The following is a 12,654-nucleotide window of genomic DNA, read 5'->3' as shown; positions in this document are numbered from 1 at the left end:
CAATAGTAACTTTAGAAGTTTATTCCCTTAGAGAAAAACACCACCTTACATGTCTGAGTATTTGTTTATGTGGGAGGGATAATCCCTTCTGAGTCACATAAAATAAAACCTACCCTAGGAGAGCGACTGCCACCCAATCGGAGTGGCGATGTGGCCTACCTCAAGGGGTGCCCGACGCCCCCAGCACACACAGGCGTATCTTGCACGACTGGGGAGATAGCAATACAGTAACTAGTCATCTTAATGGTTTTAATAATGAGTTGTTCCAATATAGAAGAGTATCTTGTTACACAAGACACTCACTTTATTAAAGAATGGATGAGATTTCTAAGGGGCAGCAGAGTCCCCTTTGCAGACTGCAGATTCACCTGGGACGGGTGGGTGATTGACCTGAGACAGACTGCCCAAGAGAGTCTCTGCCCAAGCACACTATTTAAGTCATGCTCCGCTAAGGCGCCCTTGAGATTCCATAGGAGCAGACTCCTCCTTCAATACTGCAGGGCATTCCGAGTTCTGATGGAACTTTCCACATTTTTCTGCAGAAATGTTGTCAAAGTCGGAAACCAAGAAACCATCAGGTTCTTGCCCCCCCCCCCCCGGCCCCTGTCCAGAATGGCATGACAGCCTGGCCGTCTGCACTCTGTCCCCAGGGTCTCAGTGCAGCACCCCTCAGCACCTGCCCCCCAAACCCAAACACGCCCCCCCCCTCGTCTTCTGCCTTCATCTGCTCGCCTTTGACTACACACAGCTGTGCGGTTCCTAAGACAGAAACCTGACTGGCAGCTCATCTGCTTGTAACTTTTCAAAAGCAGAGTCTTCGGGATGAAGTTCAGACTCTGGACCTGCCAGTGGCATTACGGCCTTAGACCCACACCACCTCTCCCGGCTTCACTTCCCACTGCTCCCTTCCGGAAGCTGAGCTGCTGGCCGGCCTGACCACTGGCAATCAGCGCCCTGGTTAGTCAGCAAGTGAGAGGTCCTTTGCAGGAGCTCCTTCCTGTGCCCGGAAAGCTGGCGTGTTTCCATTTTCAAATTGAACCTGGAGGCCCTCCCCACCACCAAGGTCTCCCGGATGACCTTCGGTCTGCCCGCATTGTTTCCTGTGTGATCCACTCATGCCCCTGCACGCCACCGGCCATCACAGAGGCCCTCCCTGTGTGAGCACTTCGAAAGCAGCGCCTGAAAGCCCATCATGCGGCTCCCACAGCCAGCAGAACGCCTCAGCCAGGACAGGGCTCCAGCGCCGCTCTCCTGACGGCACACCACGGGAGCTCGGATCCTGGCGAAGGGAGGGAGACAGGTCGTTATGATGACCTGCTCAGGTGATCTGCTGTCCCTGCCTTTTTAAGAGTCCCGCCCTGGGCCTCCCCGGTGGCGCAGCGGTTGAGCGCTGGGTTGCAAGGCTGCCTGCGGCCTCTGTGGTGCCAGTTCGATCCCTGGCTGTTCCCCGGCCACCGGAGGAGGGTCCCGCATGGCGCGCGGACCTCTCCTGCCGCCCGCTGCTCCCCTCGGCAGTGTACTTCGGTCCTTCTGCCTGCTCTGCTCCCCACTCTGGCTCTGGTGAATTCTCTTACCCTCCCGCGCTTCTGACTGTACCCAGTGCATGTACAAACAAAACAAAACAAATAAATAAACATGCCTCTATATAAAAAAAATAAATAAATAAAGTGGTTCTGCCACATTTATTTATTAAAAAAAAAAAAAAAAAGAGTCCCGCCCTCTGACTTGGGAGAGTGTTTCCAAGTCAGCAAAAAATGACCCTCCTAAAACACTTTTCTAAAAAGCATTAAACTTTTTGACACACTCATCTTTTTTTTTTTTTTTTTTACAAAAATATTTTTATTTTTTTGTGTAGAAATGGAGTGAAGGCCCGAGGTCCGGGGCTGGAGGGGTAAGAGGATTCCCCAGAGAGAGAGTGGAGAGCAGAGCAGGGGGATCCACTGAAACCCACTGGTGAGTGGAGCAGTGGGAGATAGCAGGGGTCTCCTGTGCCCAGTGGGGCAGCTCCCTGGCTGGGGATCGCACTCAGGCTGTGGCGGTGACAGCCTGAGGCTTGACCCCCCTAGGTGACCAGGGAGGCCCTGATATACTAATCTTAAAGATAATTTAAATGGCTTGTTTCTTTAGAAATTTAATCACATCATATCATGAGTTCTACAAAGCATGCAACTTATTTATTTACACAAGCACTGGGTACAGTCAGAGCACAGGAGGGTGAGAGAATTCACTAGAGCCAGAGCGGGGAACAGAACAGGCAGACCGACCTAAATACACTGCTGAGGTGAGCAGCAGGCAAGACAGGGGAGGTCTGCTGCGCCATGTGGGTTGCTCCCTGGCTGGCCGGGAAGGGGAATGAACTTGTGCTGCAGAGACTGTGGAGTGCTTTACAGTGAGGTGCTTAACCCTGTGAGCCACCAGGGAGGCCCCTGAACATTTTGATAGGAAGTGTTCTGGTTGGTTCCTGACTTAAAAGTGTATTTAGGGCCTCCCTGGTGGCTCAAGGGGTTAAGATGCAACCAATGAAGCTATTCTCGGCCACTGCAGCACCAGTTTGATTCTGGCCAGTGAGCTACCCATATGGAGCAGTAGACCTCTCCTGACTCACCTGCTGCTCCCCTCGGCAGTGTTTGTCAATCCACCTGTTCTGCTCTCCACTCTGTCTCTGGTGAATCCTCTCACCTCCCACACCTCTGGCCTATACCCCAGTTCTTGTATGCATAAATAAATAAATCTTAAAAAAAAAAAAAAAGCATATTCAGCGATTGAGCAAAAGCAGCATAAAAAATATACTCCAATAGATGCCTTTGTTGGTGGTAATGAGGTCTTCCATGTTCAATCTGTGTACTGTGGTCCATGACGAGTAGATAAATGGACGGCACAGACGGAGCCACTTTACAACAATGTACCCGCGGTTATCAAACACCTGAGCCATCATTGGGAGACCCCACTGTTTCACAGTATAAAAACATCATGTCTGTTACAGGGGCCTCCCTGGTGGCGCAGGGGTTACTCAGCGCTATCACACTATGGCCAGGCCCTGCAGGGTGCAGCAGACCTCTCCTGTCTCCCCACTGCTCCTCTCAACACTGTATTTCAATAGATCTGCCTGTTCTGCTCCCCACTCTGTCTCACCACCAGCACCTCTGGCAACACCCCAGTTCTCGTATGCATAAATAAAATAAAATAAATCTTTCAAAAAACAAATTCTACATCTCGAGGGCCTCCCTAGTGGCGCAAGCAGTTGAGCGCAGCGCTGTGAAGCTGTCCACAGCCTCTGTAGTGCCAGTTTGATTCCCGCCGGCCTTGGAGCAACCCACATGGCGCACAGACCTCTCCTGTCTCGCCCGCTGCTCCCCTCAGCAGTGTATTTGGTCAGTCTACCTGTTCTGTTCCCCGCTCTGTCTCTGGTGAATCCTCTCACCCTCCCGCACATCTGGCCTGTACCCCAGCTCTTATATAAATAAAATAAACCTTAAAAAACAAAACAAAACAAAAAACAAATTCTACATCTTGAGGGTCCTCAAACTAATATTTTAACAGACTCCTTCAAATGTCAGAAAGCAGAGACAAGCAGGACAGAGCTTCCACATCATGTGGGCTGACTGGCAGGGGGTAGGCTGAGGCCAGGGGTAGTCTGTGTAAATGAGATATTCCCTCACACTCACGTCTGAACAGTTTACAAACAACAATGAAATCCAGTATTTGCTGAGTACTACATGACACTGTCTGTGCTAAGAGGTTTAAGACTCATTACAAGCCTATATGATTCCTACAGAAGCACACAGCTGAAGGTAGTATCACACCTTTTACGTCTGGTTTACAATAACTTCTGGTAGTGTTGGAATTGAGCCATTTTTGGAGACTGACATCAGAAAGAGAATTACATCAGGAGGACCACAGCAGAAAGCGGGCTGGATTTCATGTTTGTTAGGAAACCATTTTTCCTTAGAAAACTGTTCATCTGTCAGGCTAAAACAGCAATTTGCCAGAAGCTATGCCTTCCCCCGCTTTGCAACCAATGTTGAGCTTTATTTCTCATAGCAAAGCTGTAAAACAAAGGCTGCACTAGTAAGAATTAATAAATAAAAACTTTAAAAAGAGAGAACTATTAAAAATCTACCTTTTTCTTGAGAACACATCTGGTGAGGCTGTAAAGCACCATGCCTTGTTCAGAGCAGTTGGAGAAGAGTATGGGGTGTGGGGAGACTGGCTTAAATGTTCACACAGATCACATCAGCCATCACCATTTTCAAGTTGGAATTCTGTATAAACACTCACATATGTAAGCAAAAAGTCCAACATAGACAATGAAAATGAAAATCGGAATTCTTTTTTCAGAAGTCAGCACAAAAGATAAACACCTGGGATTACATCAAACTGACAAGCTTCTGCACAGCGAGAGACATTAGCCAAAAACAAAGACACCACACCGACTGGGAAAAAATCTTTGCCCTCCATACTACTGATAAGGGACTGATCACAAAGCTATACAAACTCACACGACTCAACAAAACAAAGTAAACAATCCGGTCAAAAAATGGGCAAAAGGGGCCTCCCTGGTGGCGCAAGGGGTTAAGACTCAACCTATGAAGCTATCTGCAGCCACTGCAACACGAGTTCAATCCCCCGGCCCACCAGGGAGCAACCCATATGGTGCAGCAGACCTCTTCTCTGACTCGTCCTCACCTGCTGCTCCTCTCAGAGGGAGGAGGGAGAAGCCCAGGATACTGGGGTGCACTGGGGAAGGACACTCTATGGAGACTACACTTGAGGGGGTGGGGGGAAGCAAATATTGTTTAAAAGTGAACAATGATGTAAAAAATTAAAAAAATATTAAAACAAAAAACTTCGTCCAATCTGCCTGCTCTGTTTCCCATTCTGTCTCTGGTGAATCCTCTCACCTCCCACACCTCTGGCCTGTACCCCAGCTCTTGTATGCATAAAAAAATAAAGAAAAGAAAAGAAATGGGCAGAAGCTGGGCCTCCTTGGTGGCGCAAGGGTGAAGATGCAACCTATAAAGCAATCCACAGCCACTGCAGCACGAGTTCAATTCCCCACCAGCCAGGAAGCTACCCATATGGTGCAGCAGATCTCTCCTGGCCCCCATTGCTCCCCTCAGCAGTATGTTTCAGTCAGTCTGCCTGTTCTATTCCCCACTCTGTCTCTGGTGGAATCCTTTCATCCCCCACACCTCTGAACTATACTCCAGCCCTTGTATGCATAAATAAATAAATCTTTAAAAAAAAAAAAAGAAGTGGGCAGAAGAACTCAAAAGACATTTCTCCAAAGAGGAAATGCAAATGGCCAACAGGCCTATGAAAAAATGTTCAACATCCCTTATAATGACGGAGATGCAAATCAAAACCACATTGAGATACCATCTTACACCAGTAAGAAAGGCACATATCAAAAAAACTAGCAACAACAAATGTTGGCGAGGATGTGGTGAAAAGGAGCTCTCCTGCATTGCTGGTGGGAGTGCAAACCGGTCCAACCACGATGGAAAGCTGTCTGGAGGTTCCTCAGTCTACTAAACATGGAGCTACCATATGAGCCGGCCATTCCACTCCTAGGGACCTATCCAAAGGACACAAAAACATTGATTCAAAAGAACACCTGCAATCAAAATCAAAATCAAAATCCAACTATGAACCAGAGACACTCTATGGGGGGTGGGGGGGTGGGGAAAGGAGGGATTGGGGTCAAAATAAGGGGGTTGCAATTGTAAGGGGGAATAGAAAAATAATAAAAAAAAAAAACCCGAAAAACAAAAAACAAAAGAACACCTGCACCCCTATGTTTATTGCAGCACTATTTACAATAGGTAAAACCTGGAACCAACCCAAATGCCCAAAAACAGATGACTGTATCAGGAAGATGTGGCATATATACACAAAGGAATATTATTTAGCAGCCAAAAAAGACAAACTCATCCATTCGCAGCAACATGGCTGGAACTAGAAGGAATGATGCTCAGTGAAATAAGCCAGAAGGAAAAAGAAAAATACCGGATGGTTTCACTTATAGCAGGAATACAGAGGAACCAAATAAGACATCAGTGTAAAAAAAATAATAACAGTACAAAACACAGCAAAGCAAAAATGGACAATTATAAATCAGAGACATCAGGCAGGGGAGGAGGCGGGAGAGGGAGCAGAGGGAGGAGGGAGAAGCCCAGGGGACTGGGGTGCACTGGGGAAGGACACTCTATGGAGACTACACTTGAGGGGGTGGGGGGAAGCAAATATTGTTTAAAAGTGAACAATGATGTAAAAAATTAAAAAAATATTAAAACAAAAAAAAAAGACAAACAACAACAACAACAGAAGTCAGCACAGATCCAGGCTCTTCTAGCTTCTTACTATTTCAGTCACGGAGTAAGACACATATATATGAGAGGAAGAAGCAACAATCTGCCTAGAAGTTACCTGTGCAGAGATAAGCCTTGGTGCATCTAAACACTCAAGCAACTATCTTACAGGTGAGAAATCTGTCACATTTAGTGCCTTCCCTGAAAGGAGAAAATATGACCCCTAGTTTGGCTCTCAAGCCTCCAATAATTTCCCACTGTTTCTCAATTCATTTGTAAGAGAGAAGCAAACCAGGTATCCAGGCTCGAGCTTTTGTGTCGGAAGCCATGGCCCTGCTGAAAGAACAAGATGCTTTCAGAAGCCAAGCCTCTAAACATGTAATGCTAACAGGAGCAACGAGGCCCAAGTCAGGGTAAGGAAGTCAGTCCCGAGGAGGAAGGCTCCTACAGGCAGCAAGGAACCCTTCAAAGGCTCTGGGCAGCAGGGGCTGTGGGGTGGGCTGGGGTGGCAGGTCTCTCTGACTAGCCCTTTAAAGAGTCTGGCCTGTGGAGAATCGTACATTCTAAAGTTCAAAAGGAATCTGATAGGAGAGTTCAACAAATTAGAAGAATTTGTAAATAGAAGATCCATAAAACATGTTTTTAGTTTCATAAACACAAATACTTATAAACACTAAGTCTTCTACTAATCTCTTCTATCAAATCACGTTGAGCTAGCAGAAACCCAACAGACGAGAATGTAACCGTGATTAAGTATACCAAGTATTATTTGTAAACAATCTGAGCCCAACTGCTATACACAAATTCTTAACACTTCTTTTTTTCTTTTTTAAAAGATTTATTTATTTTTATACAAGAGCTGGAGTACAGGCCACAGGCATGGGAGAGTGAGAGGATTCACCAGAGACAGAGTGGGGAGCAAAACAGGCAGATGACAGAAATACACTGCTGAGGGGAGCAGTGGGGGAGACAGGAGAGGTCTGTGACACCATGTGGGATTTTCTCGCCAGCTGGCCGGGATTGAACCCGCACTGCCGAGGCTGTGGACAGCTTCACAGCACGGCGCTCAACCCACTGCGCCACCAAGGGAGGCCCTTAACAGCTTTTAATCATAAGGAAAAAGACATAGGAGTCAGAAAAGAGAAGCCTGGAGTGTAAATATTTCTAAAAATTCACTCAATAATCAACATCATCCTACAAAACAAGTTTAAACTTTCGTATCAATTCCAACTTTAGTGATCTGTGGAAGAGGAAAATGAGAAATAACCTGGCTTTAAGGATGGAGGAATAAAAAAGTTTTGCTCTGGTTGTCATAGTGACCAGCGAGACCTAAGGGGACAGGAACCCTGGGACACGATTTCAGAAAGTGGCTGTCAGCAAAAAAGAAACTGTGAAGCTAGACCCAGGAACGTGGCACACGCCCAGAAGGGTCCCGTCAGGAAGCCTGGGAACCACGGCATGGGCCCACCCCACAGTGTCTACTCTGGGAGTTCCCATCGCTGGACTCTCTCCCCTCACTCTGAATTTAGTTCATGCATGACTCTTCCAAAAAGAAAGAAGGAAAAGCTATGCTAGCCTGGGAAATAGGTTCTATAGATGAGAATGTATTTTCAGGGGGCCTCCCTGATGGCGCAAGGGGTTGAACTCAGCACTATGAAGCAAGCTATCCAGCCTCTGCAGCACGAGTTCCATTGCTGGCCAGCCAGGCAGCTAACCACATGGTGAGGCAGACCTCTCCTACCTCCCCGCTGCTCCCCTCAGCAGTGCATTTTAGTCATTTTTTTTCTGTTCTGTGCCCAATTCTGTCTCTGGTGGATCATCTCATGCCCCCCCTGCCCCCGCATCTCTGGCCTGTACCCCAGCTCTTGTATGCACAAATAAATCTTTAAAAAAAAAAGGAGGGGGCCTCCCCGGTGGCACAGCGGTTGAGCGCTGGGTTGCGAAGCTGCCCGCAGCCTCTACAGCGCTGGTTTGATCCCCGGCTGCTCCCCGGCCACCGGAAGAGGGTCCCGCATGGCGTGCAGACCTCTTCTGCTGCCTGCTGCTCCCCTCAGCGGTGTACTTCGGTCCTTCTGCCTGCTCTGCTCCCTGCTCTGGCTCTGGTGAATTCTCTCACCCTCCCGCGCTTCTGACTGTACCCAGTGCTTGTATAAAAAAATCTTAAAAAAAAAAAAAGAATGTGTTTTCACTAGTCTACCAATGCAACTTTTTCCTTTTTTTCTCCCCTCCCAAAGTGACTCTACCTCTTGTGGTTTCTAAACCTACTTAATCCCACTTTTCTGATTCTACCTATTTCCCACATTCTAAGTCCAAGAAAGTTCCCCGCACTGTTGTGCTCTCCTTGACGACACGTTACTTTATTACTATTTCAAGTCCCGATTACCCCATGTACATCCTCTCTCCACCAGGTTAAAATCACTCAGAAACCTCCCCCCACCAGATTCTCCAGTGAGAACCTTTCAGAAGTGGAGCTTAAGTCACTCCTGGCCCCTCAGCCCCAGGCAGACTGCTGAGCCGCACCCCTGTCCTCCCCAGAGACCCAGGTCCTCCCTCAGGTCTCATCCGCCTTTTGGTCTTTGCTCGGGTCACTACCTTCACAAAGCAGCTTCCATTTCCCTCCCCACCATCCTAAGGTCAAGCTCAGCTGACGCCCTCCCCGAACAAACGTCCCTGGTTTGGCCCAACCCTTTCCATCACCACGCAGCTGAGTGGGAGGGGAAGCACTGCTCACCGTGAGGAACTTTCTCATGCTTGAATTCCAGCTCACTAAAAATTAGCATTCAGATGGAACTTACCGCAGAGACTACTTACCGCTGTTATTTGAACTGTTTATGAAAATTAAGTAAATAACCTGCTTCCATTTCTCTTGGGAAAAACAAATTTTCTTACCAGCAGGTAAAGCTTCCTACCTGTTCTCTTTGCCATTTTGAATCACTGAGTGCCTGTCAGCGGTGGTTCTTTCACTGCAAACGTAAGTGTTCCGTCGCGTCATTCCACCAGATGCACTGTTGGTCTATTAAAAAGCGGGATTTCTGTCAAACTATTAAGTATAGTATAATGAAAAAAATTTCATTTCAAAGATCCACAGTACTGAGCTCAGAAAAGGGGGCAGAGGCATCGATTTCTATCCTCTCTCCTGGCAGAAAGATGACAAATGGCCATGGCAGAGTCACCCTGGTACAGGGCCTCCCCGGTGACGCAGGTACAGGGCTTAAGCACAGCACTGTGAAGCTGTCTGCAGCCTCTGCAGCATTAGTTCAATCCCCAGCCGGCCAGGGAGCTACCACAGGGCACAGCAGACCGCTCCTGTCTCCCCGCTGCTCCCCTCAGCAGTGGGTTTCAGTGGATCTGCCTGTTCTGCTCCCCACTCTGTCTCTGCTGAATCCTCTCACCCCCACACCTCTGGCCTACACCCCAGTTCTTGTATGCATAAATAAATAAATCTTATTAAAAAAAAAAAACTGGATGGTACAATTCACAGAGTAGTAACTCGTGGGCCAGTAAAACAGTGAGGAGACTGAGATCCACAACTTTAAAAGTTAGTATTGTCAAAAAAAAAAAATTAAAAAGCAAGGATTGTAAATAAGTTAAATCTGCAAGGAAACTCGCAGACCGTGGGCAAGCAGAGCCCCCATGAGCGCCCCTCCCTGAGTGTGTCTCCGGGTGGCGGGGTCTGCCAGCTCTAGCTTTGCAGGAAGTATCTATTAATATTGTTCATTCTCTGCAAATTCTTTCTCCAATTACCTCGGAGTGTGGCAAGTCATGATTACTGTGCTCAGCCACAACACAGCCTGAAGCTGTACGGAGCTCAACTTAGCAGATGCTACCCACTTACTGGGCAGACCTGGTTGATGGAAAGGAGTAAGAGCTGGGCTCAGAATAATTTTAGGCAACTACCAACTTTTCTTCACCATAAAATCTGGCAAGTGCACAGAAAGTACCTGGCACACGCACCACACGCGCAGGCCCACAGGCAGCTGCACCCAGCTGGGCTGTGTACTGAGCCCGCTGTGCTGCCACCACTGGGCATCGTGTACTTCCTGTTGGACCTCGAGGCCTTTCCATCTCTGTGTCTGATGCGACCCAGAGCTCAGCAGGTGCTTGTGGAAACCTAGAAGCAGCCCTTGCCAAAGGACCTGATCATGCGGGCTGGGACCCCACAAGAAACCCCTTCAAGCAGGCAGGTCACCTCTCCTGAGATGGGGCTCGGTGGCCTAGTGGGGAGGGCACTCCTGGCTGGTGAGGCCCTAGGAGCAAAATGCCAAGACCCCTTCACCCCCCCTTGCCACCCCCCTCCCCGCCCTACCACCCAAACGCCCTTACGCCAGGGACAGCGGAGCTCTTCTTGCGCTCAGGAATGTCCGCCTTGTTGGGGTTGCCTGCGTTCCCGAGCAGGGGGCTGGCAGGGGCCGCACCCTTCGCCCCCGCAGCACTGCCGGGCTTCCGGGAGGGAGCGCCGTCTTCTCTGAGGTCGCCGTCTGCAGTGCTGGTCTGGCTCCGCTTCGGATACACCACTGCTGAAGGAAGAGCTGGTCCAGCTACAATAAAAGAGTTCACTTTCCAAAGTCTGAATATAACTTCACATTGTATTCTACGAAAATAAACGCATTTTATGAGATGACCTAGGACTGCGGTTCATCTAAAAGAAGTTACAGTAAAATCCTAGGATGCTTTCCACGTGTGCTGCCCTGAGCAATGCACTTCACCTTGACATCTCCCTTCTGCGTCTCTCAAGGTGACCTATGGTCAAGATGGTGCAGCTGTCCTCCGGAAGCCCTTTGGGGGATGCTGCTGTCCGGAGAACTAACCACTCCACGGCCAGTGCAGGCTCATGCAGCACCAACTGCTGCACCTGGCACATCTGAGAGACTTAGACCCTTGTCTGTACAGGAGACACCGGCGCCTTCCGGAGAGAACAGCACAGGCTTACGGCTGACTTCTTAAGTCTTAGCTTGGACTTAGCTACAGCGTGATCACCGACTGGGCCAGCAGGCACCTGAGCAGACAGGGAAAGGTAGCACCCCCGGGAAAACACGTTCCTCAGGCAAGGAGCAGACAGCATGTGGGAGGAGGCCCCTGACTGCACCCCCGCTCCCTGGGAGCAGTGCACCTGGGGCGCGCTGGTCAAACAATGGCCCGACAGTGAAAAGCTGCCTGGAGATGCGCAGCCGTGAGGGGCCAGCTGGGAACCAGCGCTCCGGGCACCATCCCGCGAGGCAAGGACGGCCCCAGGCTCGTTGCTCATTCTACAGCAGCGCAGACTTTGTATTTCAGGCCAGTTTAAAGGGAACAGCCATTTTGGGGGCAAAAATGTACACGGCAAACCCCTGAGGCGGGATGGGAAGAGGGCCTGCCTTTCCGCGGGAGAACGGCTAAGCGTCCCGCTCCGCTGTGCTGCGCAACACCCTCCAAGAGGCCTCGCCGGCGTCCATCTCCGCAGCGAGGCTGAGTAGCGGGGCTCTCGGGGCCACTGCTGCCCCCACGTACTGTTCCAGTTCTGCTCGGACCACTTACGGGTGAGGCGCGCTCGACCCACGCGAGCAGTCGCGTGACCACCCCACCCTTCCTCGGCTCCTCCCCCCCACCCTGCAGCTGGTCGAGAACGTGGTATGAAGGAGTCACACTTTCAGGGGACCCCACTCACGATTCCTTCAGGTCCAGCAAAATCTGCTTTTAGTTCTGAGGCGTGTTCCGCGGCCCATGGCCATGCAGCACAGCTTGTTTTTTATGGAGTCAAACCCCGGGCTCGTGGTGTTTGGGGTCTTAGTTAAGACAGACCACCTCTAGCCCAACTACAAAGTCAGTCATCTCATGTTTTAATATCTTTAGAACCTGGCCGAGATATCTGGTTCCTGAGCCCGAACACCAGAAATTAAAGGAAACATCTGCCATGTGGACATCAGTCGGCTCGGGCGAATAAACAGACACGCTGTAGTCTCTTGATGCCAACAGGGCGGGCTGTCTAAGGCAGAGCGATTGTCCAGCTTGGCAAGCACGCCCTCTAGGGCTCTACACGCCACAGAAGGGTCACTCTGATGGCAAGCCTTTGGGAGGGGCAGGCTATTGGGGAGGGGGACCCCAATAGCCAAGGTGCGGCCAACAACAACACAGGTCAGAACTTTACATCAATTGGGGGGGAGGGGTGCGTGCAGTACTGCACATTCCCCGGGGCTGCACTGCCCAGTGTGGTACCCACCAGCCACTCGTGGCTCTATGAATGTAACTTAATTAAAATTAGATAAAACTGCAAACCACGTCCTCCAGTGCACGACGGCACCCGAGCCTGGTGGCTCCTCCACCACACAGAGTCCAGCCTGGACGCTACTCACAGACCCCACACACT

General features: G+C 49.7%; 1 protein-coding gene across 7 annotated transcripts in view; it reads right to left on the bottom strand.

Annotated features, from left to right (window-relative positions):
* MARK3 (microtubule affinity regulating kinase 3) overlaps window positions 1–12,654 on the bottom strand; it is a gene marked incomplete at both ends in the record, with an annotated part of 72,447 nt that overhangs the window by 8,327 nt on the left and 51,466 nt on the right. For all 7 annotated transcript variants that reach the window (XM_084240556.1, XM_084240557.1, XM_084240559.1 and 4 more), the window contains 2 exons: window positions 9,221–9,324; window positions 10,635–10,849. In XM_084240556.1, coding sequence (XP_084096682.1) covers window positions 9,221–9,324; window positions 10,635–10,849 — 319 coding nt within the window. The remainder of the gene's footprint in view (window positions 1–9,220; window positions 9,325–10,634; window positions 10,850–12,654) is intronic.

Source organism: Talpa europaea (genome assembly GCF_964194135.1).
Source record: "Talpa europaea genome assembly, chromosome: 8".
Classification (NCBI taxonomy): Eukaryota; Metazoa; Chordata; class Mammalia; order Eulipotyphla; family Talpidae; genus Talpa; species Talpa europaea.
This window is presented reverse-complemented; position numbering and strand designations above follow the sequence as displayed.